General features: G+C 53.1%; 1 protein-coding gene and 1 long non-coding RNA gene across 3 annotated transcripts; both read left to right on the forward strand.

The window, feature by feature from the left end:
- Positions 1-5117: 5117 nt before the first annotated feature.
- LOC146752885 (uncharacterized) lies at positions 5118-12135 on the forward strand. Of its 2 annotated transcripts, none has more exons than XR_014940301.1 (3): positions 5118-5643; positions 6018-6077; positions 12063-12135. It is a non-coding gene; the product is annotated as an uncharacterized LOC146752885 (long non-coding RNA). The 2 variants fall into 2 exon arrangements; XR_014940300.1 differs by lacking the exon at positions 12063-12135 and adding an exon at positions 7128-7364.
- A 1688-nt stretch (positions 12136-13823) lies between these two features.
- Positions 13824-15440, forward strand: LOC146752886 (protein MANBAL-like). Its single transcript, XM_085531008.1, has 4 exons — positions 13824-13912; positions 13987-14068; positions 14450-14643; positions 15083-15440. The coding sequence occupies exons 3-4, from the start codon at positions 14494-14496 to the stop codon at positions 15182-15184; spliced, it is 252 nt and encodes an 83-aa protein (XP_085387134.1). The 5' UTR covers positions 13824-13912; positions 13987-14068; positions 14450-14493; the 3' UTR covers positions 15185-15440.
- The last annotated feature ends 560 nt before the right edge of the window (positions 15441-16000 follow it).

Consider the following 16000-nt stretch of genomic DNA (forward strand, 5'->3'; position numbering starts at 1 on the left):
GGAATTCCCATGTTTGGTCCTCTCTTTCTTTGAAGTCCCCTCTTCAATGCCCTGAGCATGCAGTGCAGCTGTGAGCCTCCAGCCTCATGCAGCACCCTGAGCAGCAAAAGGCCCCAGTGCTGCTGGGGGGCTCCTTCCCCCCCCACGTCTCCCTACAGATACCTGTTCAGCTCCTCGGGCAGGCTGAGTGCTGAGCCTGGCTGGTGATTGAGTCCCTGCCCAGGCACAGTGCCCTGGGATGCAGGGATTTTGGCTCTGCAGGACACCTTTACACTTCCATAGGGACGGGATTCAGCTGAATCCATTCAGGCATCTTATCCTGAGGTTGTAGTCCTGGCTCCTGGAGGGGACTCAGCTTCCTCCCATGCCTCCCACACACCCAGCCGGACCAGCACTGACCACACATCTGGCCACAAGCATCTGCATCCCTCCTCTTGCACAGCCTTCTTTCTCCTCCATCGCCATTCATTCCCATCTCTGACTGTTGCAGTCACACTCCAGATATCAGCTCTCACTGACTACATTTCCCTCTTGGATCCCAATGCTACCCCCATGCTGGCTGTACCTCCCTCTCCCTGGCAGAGCTGCCATCTGTGTCACACGGGTTGTGCTGCACTCGGTGACATCTCAGTGCTTGCTGTAAGACAAAGTACCCTTAAATAGGACATCTCCTTTTTTGGACAGTGATCCTTGAAACCGTCATCTGCAACACTGAGACCTCCCTAAGGAGCAGTTCAGACCTTGAAGACTTGAGGGAAATGGCTTGTTAGGTCTTTCTGCACTGTAATGAGCCCCACAGCGTGTGTGGTGTACATGAACTTCGGGGACTGAGAGAAGATTGCTGTAAGCAAATGATGGAGGTACAGTCAAAATGCTGTCCAGAAATGTTCGAGAAAGTTGGAGCTGTGATTGGTCCCTGTGGGGCCATTGCCAACAAAGTCTCCCCACAGCTGTGTTTGAGCAGATAATTGGAGGCTGTCATTACAGGCAGGCCTTCATCTTTTTGCTTAGCACCACTACTATGGCAAAGTGGGCTACAAACTTCAGTTCCAGACGATGAGCACAACACCAAGAGATGGTAGCCTGACAATCACACCTGGTTTGACTCAGATGGTATTGGCTATTCTCTCTTCTCTGTTGGCAAAGCACAAAGAGAAGTTTGTTACTGTCAGACTTTCGCTCTTTCTACTGCCACTATTGATGGAGGGTAGTTAGGGACACCAGACTCTCCTGAAATAAATTCTCATTTTGCAGTTTTTCATATTCAGTTAGTTGGCCATGAAAACCATGGAGCCCACTGGCTATGTGCTACACCACGTCAACTTCTAGGAAGCCGGTGAAACATTAGGACAAGTGAGGCTCTTCTTGAGATACTCCTTTAAAGAATTAAGAATAATTTGTATTGTTGTCCAGGCTGAGTGGCTTCTAGTAGACTCCCACAGTGACATCCACTTTATTTCCTTGACCCTTAATCAGTATGAAAGTAGGAATCAGGTAAATAGGGCTCTTCCTTGAAGATGAAGTATCCTTGGCTTTGGGGAATGTCAGAAGAAAAGGATCAGTGGGACATGTAGACATTGCTATAGTTACAATACAGCTGGGTCTATAGTTAAGACAATACAGCTGGGTATACATAAGGGAAGGGTAGCCAAAGAAACTGGTTTTGACCAGACTAAGTGAAGGAGCTGGGTCAAAGACAAGAGGTCAACCTCTCATCAATAGTCCTTGAAGGTCATTAAGAACTAGGGAATGGTTTGGGATGGCATGATCTCCTTGGGAGGCTCCTTGATGATCAAAGAACCGTGGATCGGCTTGTGTTGGAAGGGTCCTGGAAGGTTTGGGTGTTCCTTAATGATGATAGAAGTACAGAAGAGTTTGTGGGGGGTTTTAGGTTTGGGGTTTGTGTTAGGGTAGGGTTGGTTATAGCTTTGGGGTTTGGGTTTGAGTCTCAGTTGGGACTGGGTTTGGGGTAGGGTTGGTTTTAGCTTTGGGGTTTGGGTTTGTGTCTATGTTGGGATTGGTTTTGGGGTAGGGTTGGTTTTAGATTTGGGGTTTGGGGTAGGGTTGGTTTTAGGTGTGGGGTTTGGGTTTGTGTCTGTGTTCGGTTTGGGTTTAGGGTAGTGTTGGTTTTAGGATTGGGGTTTGGGTTTGAAGTAGGGTTGGTTTTAGCATTGGGGTTTGGTTTTGTGTCTATGTTGTGTTTCGGGCACAGTTGGTTTCAGGTTTGGTGTTTGGGTTTAGGGTAGGGTTGGTTTTAGGTTTGGAGTTAGGGTTTATGTCTATGTTGGGTTTGGGTTCGGGGCACAGCTGGTTTTAGGCTTGGGGTTTGGGTTTGTGTCTATGTTGGGTTTGGGTTTGGGGCACAGCTGGTTTTAGGTTTGGGGTTTGGGTTTGTGTCTATGTTGGGTTTGGGGCACAGTTGGTTTTAGGTTTTAGGTTTGGGTTTGTGTCTATGTTGGGTTTGGGTTTGGGGCACAGTTGGTTTTAGGTTTGGGGTTTGAGTTTGTGTCTCTGTTGGGTTTGGGTTTGTGTCTATGTTGGTTTATGGTTAGGCTTCGGCGCTGGATTAGGGTTAGGGTTGGATTTGGGTTTGGCTTCGGCATTGGATTAGGGTTCGGGTTTGGTGTAGCAGTTGGGATGGCGTTTGGGTCAGGGTTAGGGTTGTGAATCATGCACAACTTAAGGCTCAGGACCGCTCGGTGCGGTTGGGGTCGGGGGGAGAAGAATTAAGGCTCACCCTGCGCCCCTCCCGCTCACCCCCCCCCTCCCGGTCAATGCCGTATTCAGCTCCTCGGGGGGTGTGTCTCCGTCTCCGCTTTGCCCCCCCTTCCTTTACCCATAGAGGCTCAATTGCAACCATTGGCTGTCCCCCACCCTTGGGACGCCTCCAGGTGGCGCTGCATGTTCGGCGCCATGTGGGAAACGCTGGGGGGGGAACCCGAAAGCCGGTTAGTGTGGGAAGGGGCTCGACCCCCCGCTGCCATCACCCCCTTCGTGTTGGATGAAGGGGACGGAGATGGGGGGTGGGTGGCGGCCGCCTCGTTGCCCCCCTGCGGTCTGGCCCTAATTTGGGGGAGGGAGGGGAGAGTGGACGTGCAGTGTCAGCGCTGGGCGGCTCTGGTCCCTTTGGGTCGCCTATTGAGGGGGGAGGCTTGAGGGCAGCACACGGGTGGTTTGGGAAGGTATCTATGGGTCTGGGTTGGTTCTGTGGGGTGGGAAAGGAGGGGTGTTTCTCATGAGGTTTTCTCTGTAAATGGGAACGATGCAGATTGGAGTGTTGAGTTTTGTGTTCCGTAAGGATTTGGATGCGCGGTTCCGGTCCGGTTCTGCTGACCCAACTTCGTTTCGTTGTCGTAAAGAGAGCGGAGAGCTCTCTGCTGCCACCGCGTGGCCAAAGAGCGGAACTGCACCCCGGTGTCACCCCAAACTGACCCCCCATCGCCACCCCAGCGATGTCGCCCCCGAAGGGATACCCCAACATAACTCCAACATGACCCCAACATGACCCCCCAGCATCGCCCCCCAGCAACAAAAACATCCCTCCCTCCCTGATAGCAACCCCAGTGATACCGCAACATCGCTCCTAACATCGCTCCCCAACATTACTCCAACGTTATCCCAACAGCATCACACCAGTGTCACCCCAATGTCACCCCAACACCATCACCCCAGCGTCACCCCAACACAGCCCCAATGTCACCACGTCACCCCAACACAGCCCCAATACCACCCCAATGTCACCCCAATGTCACCCCAACAGCATCACTCCCGACATCACCCCAGTGTCCTCCCAATGACCAACCCCCAGCTCACCACAGCCTCCCTTTGTGAATTATAGGGAGCAATAAGACCCTCACTATCCCATAGCAGATCAATCCATGCCCCCACTTGGTGTTATCTGATGGCTGTTTGCTGGCGGGCTGTTGCTCCATTCAACCACCACTGTCTGGGCCCATCCTCCAGTCAGTTCCTCACCCAGCACAGAGTGCACCAATGCATGCCAATGACCCCAGAAGTGCCCCCAAATGACTCCAAATGACCCGAAATCCCCCCAAGTGACCCTAAAATGATCCCGTAAGTGCCCCCAAAGGGGCTGCAGCTTCCCCAGAAGAAACCCATGGCGGATGGTGTGGAAGTTTTGCTGAAGTCAGTGCAGACCAACAGACACCAACAGCCTCAGCTGTCACCTCCCCCAGCACTCATGGATGGATCCCATCCGGCCCCATGGACTCGTGGTGCTCCAGGTGGAACAGCAGGACTCTGTTTCCTCTTGCATCGTGGGGGTTTGCTCTGCTCCCCATCCCAGACAGCCAAGTCAGAGAGCAGAGAACCCATCAAGAGCCTTTTTGTCCCCCATTTTCCCTTCACATCCCTTACCCACTGCAGCCTTTGCTTCCCTGAAGCTGCTCTCCCCATACACTGCTGGAAGGAGCCTTAAAGCCACAACTACCAGCCCTGGGGCTCAGGGCTTGGTGACAGGGATGCATCATTGGGCATTGGGGTGCATCTAAAAGGGCTTCAATCTTTGGTCCTTGGGTTCAGGCCTTTGAGAGGGGTTCACCCTTTTATTCCTTGGAGTTATACACTTTTCTGACCCATTTGGCATCACGGTTCTGCTTTTAGTTGCCCTTTCTCCCCCGTTTTCCATCTCTATCCCCCTCCAGGGCTCCATAGCAGAGACACTTTGCTGCAGCCTTCATATATAAACTTCATATATAATCTTCATGTATGAACTTCATATAAAAGCAGAAGAGAAGCATGCAGACCAAGCAGCATCTGAGCGCAGAATGGATGCTGCCCATCCCATCTCTCTTCCTATCTACGTCTGCTCTCACTCTGTGCTTTTCAAGGGGGGAATCTTTCCCCATCTCCAATGCAAAGGGTCCCAAACTCCAAAGTGAGGGGAATAATAGATATGGATTTTATTGAGGGCTTTCTTAACAACTAACAACAACCAATTGGGGGTAACATTGGCTAATGGGTTAATATGGGCTAATTACAATTAGAGGCCGTTCTTATAGGCCATGGCTGCTCTGATGAGCCATAGAATGAAAGACGACCAAGAGTAAAGACAGAAGAAAGGGAAAGAGGGACAGAGAGACAGCAAAGAGAGGCGGTTCAGCGCTGGTAGATCCATTCACATCCTGCTGTTGGGTGCGGATCTTCAGTCTGATGGGCCATCAGAGGTTTGTTGTTTGACAGCGACTCCCGATGACAGTCCAGACTGATTTCCAACAAGTCCAACGTGGTGGCACTCAGCCACCTGCCAGCACTGCCCCACTGCTGTGCCTGGGGGCAGGAGCACAGGAGAGGCCCCTTCCGTGGGAACCGTGAAAGTCTTGGGAAGCTGAGTTTCTAGATGTATATCCATGGAGCATCTGCAGTGTGCACAGCAGGAGAAGACGGATCAGAGCCTTGCTGTGGTGATGCCCCTGTTTCTGCACTGGCTTGTGGCATCACCTTCCTCCTGAAGATACCATCTTCCTGATGAGAAGCAGTTACTTACAGCCCTACTCTCTTACCTCCTTTCTAAAGGGACTGACGCAGAGCCTGCTCACAGGGATGCATTTCAGCAAGGCATCCGTCGCACACTGCCCATCCCTCTGGGAGAAAGAGAGGCTTGGCAAGCAGCTGGCACTCCAGGTAAGGGCCGCCGGTAGAGCTCCGTGGCTGTGGTTAGAGGTTGCTCCCCTCCCACTGCACCCAGTTCCCAGGGACTTAGGAACTTTGTCCTTTTGGGAACAAGGCCACCAAAACCAAATGCAGCAGAGATGGGATGGAATAGAACCCTTCAACGTACCTCCCTCCCACAGTCCCTGCATTCCGGAGCTTGCTGTGCCTCCCTTGAGGCTCCAGGCACACCAGCAGCCTGGAGCGGGGTCCCTCCTGCAAACTGAGGTCCAGAGAGATGCACTGACTCACAGATGGCGCAATGGCATAGAGGGAGCCTCCTCGTCCTTCTGCCTCCTCTGTGCCTGCACCATGCCCAGACTTTGCCTTTCTCTCATTCTTCACAGCGCTGTCCAATCCCGGGGAAGCCCACCACAACTGGGTCTGTCGTTTTCTGAGGAATCCAGGTAAGCAGCGATCTGGCAGGAGTTTATAAGCAGGAGAAACATCCTGAAAACCAGGAGCGTGCAAGTTGTGCCCATGCCGGGGGGAAGGAAAAGGGGAGAAACAGGTTCAGGTGCTGCTGAGGGGCCCTGACTCTGCCCCTGAGGAGTGGGGTCTGAGTGGGAGGGGAGAGCTTAGGGCAGCACTCCCTGCACAACACGACAGTGGTTCTTGTCCACATCACTCTTAGCAGCAACTGATTAAACAGATGCACACACTCTCCTTCTGCTCTAATGAGTTTTGTTTAGTCAGACGACATGTCCCAAAGGGTCACGGTGTGCCGGCCTGCGGCAGCACTACCCAGCCTCACAAGGCAAGGGTAGGTGAGTGCAAAAGAAATGTTAGAGCATGATGGAGAAGAAGGAGCAAATCTGGCAGAGCCAGAGCGTACCCAAAGCTGAGAGGCAAAATAGAGGCTCCAGAGTGCCTCGATGCGAGGTGCCTTTGGGAGTTCCCTTTGCATCCCCTGGAATCGGAGAAGCATTGCAGCCTGAGGATTTTCACTTGTTCCAGGAGGCCAACAAAATGGAAAAGAATTGTGTAGCAATGTCAGACCTCCTTGAGATTTCCATTAGGGCACGAGACAAAGCAATGACCATGTTGTTCCTCCAGGTGTGCCTGGTGCAAGTTAAAGTTGGTTGGAAGTTCTACCTGATACTTGCTGGAGCTTCCTTGGGTTCCCTATTGCTGGGGATGCTTCTGTGCTGGCTTCTTATTTACTGGTACAGGAACAGAAAGTGAGTTGTTGACCCCCATCCCCATCCTGCCCAACTCTTTTCTGTAGGGCTGCTGTGGGCCAGGAGGCATTTCTAGTTAAAGCAGCGTAAAGAGACCAGTTAATTGTTGGCTCACACGGTCTGTGATTGACGCAGTTAGATGTTGTCACTGGCTTCAGCCCATCCTTACTGCTGGGCCAGAGACAGGCTGGGAGCTGAGGGTGGCTCTTTGCCATGCGCTGTGAGAAAGCAGAGCAGGGGCTCTCCTGTGCCCTCAGCACGTTCCTCTCTTTGCAGGCGCCGCGCTGAAGCTAAAAAATGGGCTAAACAAGTCCAGGACAATACCAGCATCTACAGCTCACAGTCAAGCTTCCTAACTGGGGGTTTCTGACAAGCCCAGCAGCCCCCGGTCCCAACAGGCATCAATGCCACCCCCCCCACCCCCCCCCGCCATCCTTCAGGGGGCGGGAGCGGTCCCCTCAGCTCCGGAGCATCACCCAGCACCCGGACAACTGCTGCCTTGGGGAAGCCTGAGAGGCCTGGCAGCCCCCAGCCCCCTCCCCCCCGGCACCAACTCTGCCCTCTTCCTCCCCTCCAGCATCCATCAGGGGACGCAGAGTGCAGAGGTGGGGAAACAGTCCAAGAGACAGACAACCACTGCCTGGGGGAAGCACAACCAGCCCAGCAGCCCCCCACCTCCCCAGGCACCGTCACCACCCTCCCGCTCCTCTTCACCATCCTTTATTAGGTAGAAGCGCCCCCCCCCCACCGTGTCAGCTTAGGGGCATCAGACACCTGGAAAACCACTGCCAGGGGGAAACAGACCAGGCCCAGCAGCCCCCAGCCCTTCCCCAGCACCACCTCTGCCCTCCCGCTCCTCTCCACCATTCATCAGGAGGTGGGAGCACCCCCAGTGGGTTGGTTTGGGGCACCATCTGACATCCACAGAACCACTGCTGTCATCAACCAGAGTTTTCCAGGCCCCACACTACCAATAAATTGACAGTAATAGCACAGTTGTCCGTGTACTGTTGTCGTGTCATTACCTGACCCACTACCAGACCTTGCATGTCACTTGGCATTGGCAGACAGCGATCATACGAGTGGGAATGGCTTTAAACTCCAAGAGTGGAAATGGAGGTAGATGGGTGGAGGAAATTCCTCCCCCAGAGGCAGTGAGGCCCTGGCCCAGGCTGCCCAGAGGCTGTGGGTGCCCTATGGCTCGTCTCAGGCAGGTTTTGAACATGATGCAAATGCTCCAGTGCTTCTGCAGGAGGTTTCCCAGACAGCAGGCACCATCCTGCTCTGACTAGCAGGCAGTCATTTGCTTTGCAATTAGAACTAAGCAAGAACTATGAGCACATTTTCTCCCTCCTCCATTTCATTTTGCTTTGTGGGCTGGACTGAGAATCCAAAAGCGAAAATCTTACCTTCATCAGCATAGTCATTCCACATAAACATTCCTGTAGTACAGATGGGCTCTATTGTAGGTAATGATAACCTCCTTACTGAACAAAGATGGCTGTAATTCCACTGTGTATTAAGGATGCCAACTCCTGGACCTACCACTGCACCTGTACTGAAAAGGAGGCAACGGACTGCCTGTGTCACACCTGTAGCTCACATTTGCTGGTGATAAGGACTCTTGTGTTTGCTGTATCCAACCTCCAGAGCTTCTGCAAAGGATACCAGGGCAGAAACAGGCATCTAAGAAAAGCAACACTGAATTAAAAACACATGCCAATAACCTGTAACTGCTAGCTGGACCATTTTAGAAGAGGCCTCGGAGAGCACTTTGTACCTCACAAATAAAGATCATCTTAAAACATCTTAAAGCAATACTTGAGAGAGTGTGAATCACATTCACTTTCTCACACTGACTTTCACCTCCCCAGTTACGCTGTGGATGAATCACTCAGGCACATAAACGTACACCAGTCTGTACGTGGTGAAATGCTGCCTGGGAAACACATGCAGTACCAAAAGTAACAGAGAGCATGGGATAGATTAAGTAGTTCCACTTCAGACAAAAGGGTCTGTCCCCCCCCAATGGGCAAATGAAAGAGCCTTTATTTGAGAAACAGGCTCTATAGGAAAAGATATCAGAAGGAATGAACCCTGGGTGTAGTGCAAGAAAAGAGAAATTAATTTTGTCAACAGCAAAACTGCGGAAACATGGGTACCATGAAAACAGGCCAGGAAGCCTCTCAGGGAAGGAGGTTTCTAGTGGGACGTGGGGTTAAAGAGAAAAGAGGGGGTCACGCACTGTGGCATGGTCATGGTCAAGGACATGGACTGGGTAGCCTTCAACTCTTTTCCCTTCTCTGTCCAGAGAAGGAAAAAGCAAAGCAAACCCCAAGCAAACTCCATGCACTTGATAAAGGAAGTGCTTCACCAAGGCAGCTACAACAGCATCTTCTTATTTCTAGCCCAGGATGTGCTTCTGGAGCTGGCACACTGCCTCTGCTCTGATGTGGGCTCTGGGCCTTTGCCACACTGCGCTCCACCTTCGTGTGTTTTTTGGCAGGCCACAGCTCTGCTTTTTGCTCCTCTTCCTCCACTCCCTTGCGCTTTCTTGCAGCCACCGTCCTGCAGAAGGAGTGGTTGTCAGCTGTGGGGGAAGGTCGTCCCCCTGTCCTGGGACCTGCTGTTCCAGGAAGCCCTCCAGCCTGGAGAGCAGCTTTCACGTAGATCTTGCCATTTGGCTCAGCACCTCTCCCTGTTAGAACCAAGAAGGGGGAAGCTGCAAGATTTAATGAGTCCAGCACTACCTTCAATCTGCAAACTGGCACAGAATCACAGAATTAGAGGTGTTGGAAGGGACATCCAGAGATCATCGAGACCAACCTCCCTCATAGAGACCAAAGGCCCAACTGGGCCACGATACGGAGAAATCTCATCTCCAGTGTTGACTGCAATGGATCTTAGGCTCTTGGGTGAACTGTGGGCTCGATTTTCCAATCCTGGACAGGAAAGGTCACTGTCAACCCCTCCAACTGCAAGACCTCAAGCAACATGCAATGACAACAGTCGCAAGAAAGGACAGACAGCAAGCCTGACTAGAAAGACAGGACCCAGAACCCAGATGCCTGCTGTGTGTCTGTAGCTCTCTTCACAGCTGGGCCACACTCCACACCAGTGTCCTGCCTTCCTGCAAGGCCATGCTTCACTGCAAGCCTGTTTGCTTCAGCTTCTAGCAGAAAGGAAACAAGAAAGACGTGAAGAGCATCTCTTGGGAGGAAGATCTGAGCACAGCCAAACACAAACTTCTGCTCCTCAAGCGTACTTTCTTCCATTCATTCCCATGGTGGGAATCCAGACTCCCTGCAAGTGAAAGAAAAATGAGGCGTGGAAGGGTTATGGGCTGGCTGGAGGAAGAGCTGGAGTTGATCCAGCGTAGGGACAGAGCTTAGGAGCCCTCTCCCAATGTTCAGAGACACAAGCCAGGGCACAGGAAAGGGTACAGGGCACAGGACTCGGAGAGTTTGGGGACTGAGACTTAGGAGAGAGTGAAGAAAGCTGAGGCAAGGGAAGCACTGCTCAGCTGAGGAAGAAGGCCGAGATGGAAAGCAGAAAGCAACGATGAGGGCTTAAGCAAGAAGCCACAAAGGACAGCAGAACCACCTGCAACGCTTCCTCGGAGGTGGCACCAAAGTCAACGGTCAGTATGGTCCGGATTGCAGGCACGGCCGTGCTTTCCCTTTTGTGGACAATGGAGAGGAAGGAAGGAAGCTGGAAGGGAAGGGCTTGTGCTGCATTAGAAGAGGGCTTCACCTGTGCAGGACTTGATGTATGGCAAGAGCTGGAGACGCTGCATTCCTTCAGGGTGCTTCAGCTCGATCCCTGTTTCAACGTATTGATTATTAGCTGACCTTATAGCATGTCTTTAGTCATTGTTAGTATCTTACCTACTTAATTTTGTGTTGAAATGTATTTTAGTTGCATTTTGCATCTCTTCATTTCAAATAAAAGCGAACCAAACTTTTTAAAACTGGTGCTGCCTCTTTCAGTAGCTGCTCAAAATGTGCCTGGCTTGGGCTGGCCATCGTAGGGCGATGAAGCGGTCGGCTTCAGGTCCCTCCATGGAAATGCAGCTGCTTTTCCCCCGTTTCCCTGTTGGTGTTCTGCACCTGTGGCCTTTCAGCCCAACTGGAACTGCTAGCAACAGACTGTGAGCATCCCCTTGCTCTGCGAGGGCTGAGAGGAAAGCAAGGGAGAGGAAGCAGCGTGGGAGGAAGAAGGGTGTCCCTGCGCTCAGCCTCTTGAGCTTGTCTGTCTTCCTGGCTGTCTCTTTCAGCCTTCTGATGCACTGTGTGTTGCTGTTTGCCCCGGGAAGCCCAGCTGCACGCGTGGAGGAGGACAGGGCAGCTGGAGGGCTGCAGGTGAATGCGCCTCAGGCACAGAGCTGAGCCGTGAGCCGGGAGGGCCCTGAGCCGCGCGGCGCTGCTTCAGCTCCAATGGCTTCAAGCGCGCGATGGGCAGTGCTGCATGTTTAGTGCCAGGGTGCTGCGAGGGCACGTTGCTGAGCCAGAGCCCAAAGAGGAGAGGCTGGATGCCAGGAGTGTCTGGTGGCCATTTTCAATTGGCGCCTTCTTCCACCAGCCTGCACAGTGGACTCGGTACAATGAGCTATAAGGCACTGCCTCCTGCTGCCTGCATGGCAGCAAGCAGCGCTGCCGGAGGTGAAAGAGAGGATTGTTGGGCTGTGTGCAGCAAAGGACCTGGATGTGAAGGAGGGAAACCAAATATTGATGAGTGGTCATTGCATCTCAGCTGTGGGTCTGGGCTCAGCCCGTGCAGCAGCACCTCGGGGGCTGGGGCCGAGCCCGGTGCCCGGGGCTGTGCTGCCTGCAGGAGGCTGCGGGGCTGTGGGGCTGGGGCAGCCGCTGTGGGTGCAGCACATGGGCATGGGGGAGGGCCGGCAGCAGGGAGGGAGTTGGGTCCGAGCACAAATCGTGTTGGTCACAGCACAGGGGCTGCAGGGGATGCCAGGAGTGCAGAGCAGGGAGGGCTGGGCTGTGTGCAGGACACGGCATGAAATCTTCCCTCGGCAGCTGCTGAGCTTTTCCCCCAAGGCTTCAGACTCAGATGATGAGGCTCTGCAGTAAAGCCAGCCGGGCCATCCTGATCCTGCAGGGTTAGGAAAGGGCACAACAGAGCAGTCAGTGAGGAGCACAAGGCAGTGAAGCGCAGCACGAGCCATTGATTGCCTGCACTGATGATCTTCTGCAGCCACCTCCATTGAGATCTGCGTCCTGAGTGCGGATGGAAAGTGAAGGGAAAGGAGGAGCGGGGGATGGAGGGGCTGGAAGCGCTTGGTGCCGGCGGGAGCAGTTCCGGGCCATGGCGGCATGGTGGTGCCAGGAAGGTGATCGGAGCTGAAGGAAGGTGTGTAACATGTCCTTGCTCTGGCTGTCAGTGAGTGGGACGAGTCGGGGCTGCAGTTCTGTGCTGGTGTTTGTTGCCGGGACCGGCTGCCTGAGCAGAATGGGGGCAGCGAGAGGGAGGCTGGACAAGCGGCAGCATCAGGAGCACGGCCCGGTTCTGCTGTGCTGATGGTGCTGTACGGCTGTGGGTCCCCACTGAGGGTCGGTGAAGCAGCGTGGCCCCATGTGTGTTCCAGCATGGTGTGCGGATGTGGGATGTAATCAGAGTGAGTGGATGCAAATGGAGTCAGAGGTGTTACAAGGAGAGGCTCTGGATTGGAACATGGAGTGCAGAGCTGGTGTGTCCCAGCAGGCAGGCATAGTCAGGTGCCCTTTGGAGCCTGCTATTGTTGGCGCTGAGCTCAGGAGCCCCATCAGATCAGCGTGGTGCTGCGTGCTGCGTATGGCAGCGCCAAGAGATTCCCTTGTGGAAGAAGGGGGAGGATGAAGGAGGCCGAGGGCCCTTTGCTCAGGGCCAGCTCCTCTGTGGCCTCTTGCTGCTGGAGAGAAGAGCTGCCCGCTGGGCACAGGCAGTGCCTTCTGGCTCCCGTGCCGTGCCCTGTCCTCCAGCCCCCTCCTCATACCATGTGGAACGCCAGTGCCAGCAGTGCCAGCAGTGCAGCCGCCATGTTAGAACCCTGGCCATGTCACCTTGGTCACCTTGGTCACTGTTGCCCCATGCAACGCACTGGCCTCTGAGAGCTCTGGACGTTGACAGCCATGTCGGAAGCCAAGAGAGCAAGGCTGGAGGATTCCCACGATTTAGGTGGGAAGATGGAGCCGGGGACTGCAGGGTCGAAGAGGAGGAGGAGGGGGCCTGCCATGACCATCAGGTGGCAGACAGGCAAGCGAGCCCGTTCCCATCGCGCCTGGACCAGCGGCATGACCACCTCCGTGGAGCCCATGGAGGTGGATCCGCCTCCGGATGAACCCATGGAGGTGGATCCACCTCCAGATGAGCCCATGGAGGTGGATCCGCCCGTGGCACAGCTGGCCTGGCACCACACCACCGTGCCAGGCCCCACATCCTTACCATCTCAGCTCTGCCATCACTGGTCCAGGCGCTGGGCTCCTTACCGTCTGCGCGGCCCCCGCCCCCGGCATTAGCCGGGTGGCTTCATTTAACATCAGCTCCTCCTTTGAGACCTCTGCGGGCCCCCGGTTCCATCTTAACCCTATTTCTATTGTGGATTTTAGTGTTAAGTTTAGTTGTAGTTTTAGGAGTAGGTTATTGTTTGCATTTTTTAGTTAAGAGTAGGTTATTGTTCACGTTTTAGTGTTAGTAGATGATTGTTCCTGTTTTAGAGTTAGCTGTAGGTTACTGTTCATGTTTTAGTGTTAGGTGTAGGTTTCTGTTCCTGTTTTAGAGTTAGGCATAGGTTACTGTTCGTACTTAGAGTTAGGTGGGGTCCTACCAGCAGATGGCAGCAAACAGCGCTCACTCGGTAAGCACACGTCTGCTTTCTCACCCAATGACATGAGTGCTGCTTCATGAGCGCAGAGGTCTGTGACATCTCCGAGGGATGGGATTTGCATCTTGTGACTTTTCTGTTGCAGATTGTTGAGAAGCACAGCGTGAGTGGCTGTGAAATGCAATTGGGCTTCATGGAAACAGTCCGGAGCTGTGTCTAGAGCTTCCTGCGTGGCCATTGTAAGGTAGGTGTGCCTTACTGTAAGCGTGTGCTGAAGCAGTGTTGGTTAAGCACAGCTCACTCCTCTGTCTTCAACAGATCAGCTTTCTGCGCACTTTATTTCTGTGTCTGGCGTTGTAGAGCACAGCAGCAGCAAGACAGCAAACACGTCCACAACCAGGTACGTGAACATGGGAAACTTTAATTCTGTGAATAATACTGGTATTAATATTAATGAGGCAGTGGTCACGCGTGTGTGATGGAGCTCAGGGATAGGTTTATTCTTGTCTGTTAAGCTCTTCCCTTATTTGACGTCCACCCGTCCTCTCTTGCTTCTCTTCCCCCCACCTGCAAGTGCAGCAGTACTGAAGGCTGAGGGCTCTTTTCCTAGGCAGGCGGGCAAAGGCAACTGAAATGCAAGTTTGCTGTCCCTCTGTTCTCGGGTCAGTAGGCCCTGGATATCTTCCCAGCACCTCTCTAAGTCAGCCTGGAAATGTTTGCTCGCAGGAAGTAACCCCATTGCAGTGCCTGAGACTAATGATGCCTTTTTCCCCCCTTACAGCACGCAGCCTCTGTGAGAGCAGTGGAGCAGCAGCTGTCTGCGCTATGGCTGCTGAACTGCATTTCTCACCACCTGAGGTCCCTGAGCCCACAATACTGGAGAACATGCTGCGCTACAGACTCTTGTTTGGAGCCCTTTTCCAGCTCCTGTGTGTGCTGGCCATCATCCTGCCAGCTTCCAAGTCCCCAAAGGCAGTAAGTTGCGCTGTGTGAGATTGATAGGAATGCTCAGGCAGTCGGCTGGGAGGGAACTGTCTGTAGCTGTTGCCTATGGCAGTGTGCCCCGGCACTGCTGAGAGTGCTGCACTTGGTTCTGTCCTTCCTTCCGCACGCCAGCAGCCTTGAGGTGCCAGCTCATCCTATCCTGCAGCTGCTGCTGCGCCCTATGAGCTGCCAGGCAGAGGGTCCACCCTCCCAGCATGGACCGCCTTGCTAGAGAGGACTTTAGGCTCTGGTTTGCATGGGTTTTTTGGGAACTTGACAGATGTGGAGTTTCTAATGTGCCCTGAGGTCAGGAAGGCGATTTCCTGTGCTGGTCTCCCAAAGCTGCTCGGTCAGGTGACTTGAGCTCCCAAAGCAGCTGTCAGCCAGTTGTTAGAAAGCTCCCTGACTGTTTCCCAATTGCTTCTTGCAGGACTCAGAGGGTTTTGAGTCTAAGACGTGGGAGATGGTGAAGAAACCCAAGGCAAGTGCTGCTCAGCTGAGAAGCAAGAAGGAAAGCAAAAAGAAACGATAAGGGCTTGAGCAGGAAGGCACAAAGGACAGCAGAATCACCTGGAACGCTTCCTCAGAGGTGCACCAAAGGACACACACTGCGTGGTCTGGTTTTCAGGCCTGGCCGTGCTTTCCCTTTCATGGACTGCGGAGAGGAACTAAGGAAGCTTTGTCTTTAGTCACTACCAGTATCCCAACTATTTGATTTCATATTGAAATGTATTTTTGATGCATTTAGCATCTCTCTATTGCAAATAAAAGTGAAACAAACATTTGAATAGTGGTGCTGCCTCTTTCAATAGCTGCTCAAAATGTGCCTGGCTCAGGCTGGCAATCGCAGGGTCATGATGTGGTCAGCTTCATGTCCCTCCTGGAAATGGAGCTGCTTGTCCCACGTTTCCGTGTTGGTGTTCCCAACTGGTGGCCTTTCAGCCCATCTGGAACTGCTGGCAATGGACTGTGAGCATCCCTTGTTCTCCGAGGGCTGAGAGAAACAAAAGCAGCGTGGGAGGAAGAAAGGTGTCCCTGCGCCTTGAGCTTGTCTCTATTCTGTACTTCTGTAGATACTGTATATCTAGAGCTTGTTCCTTGAGAATGATGACTGCTTTGTTTGATGTGTGGTTTCTGGCCCTCATTTGTCCTATTAATGCGATAGAACTGACAAACTTGTTTGTGTTTAAGTTGTTTGTATGCTCTATTTCTTATTTTCTCTGTATGCACTCTCCCCGTGATTTCCTGTGCATGTGATTAATTCACATGACAATAAACAAAAGAGACACTCTCCATTTCTTAGGAATGATGCTTAGGTTCAGGTACAGATGAGCTTCTTAGTTTTAGA

The sequence above is a fragment of the Coturnix japonica genome, unplaced genomic scaffold, assembly GCF_054131305.1.
Source record: "Coturnix japonica strain WE unplaced genomic scaffold, WE-NBRP24 Scf040, whole genome shotgun sequence".
NCBI lineage: Eukaryota > Metazoa > Chordata > Aves > Galliformes > Phasianidae > Coturnix > Coturnix japonica.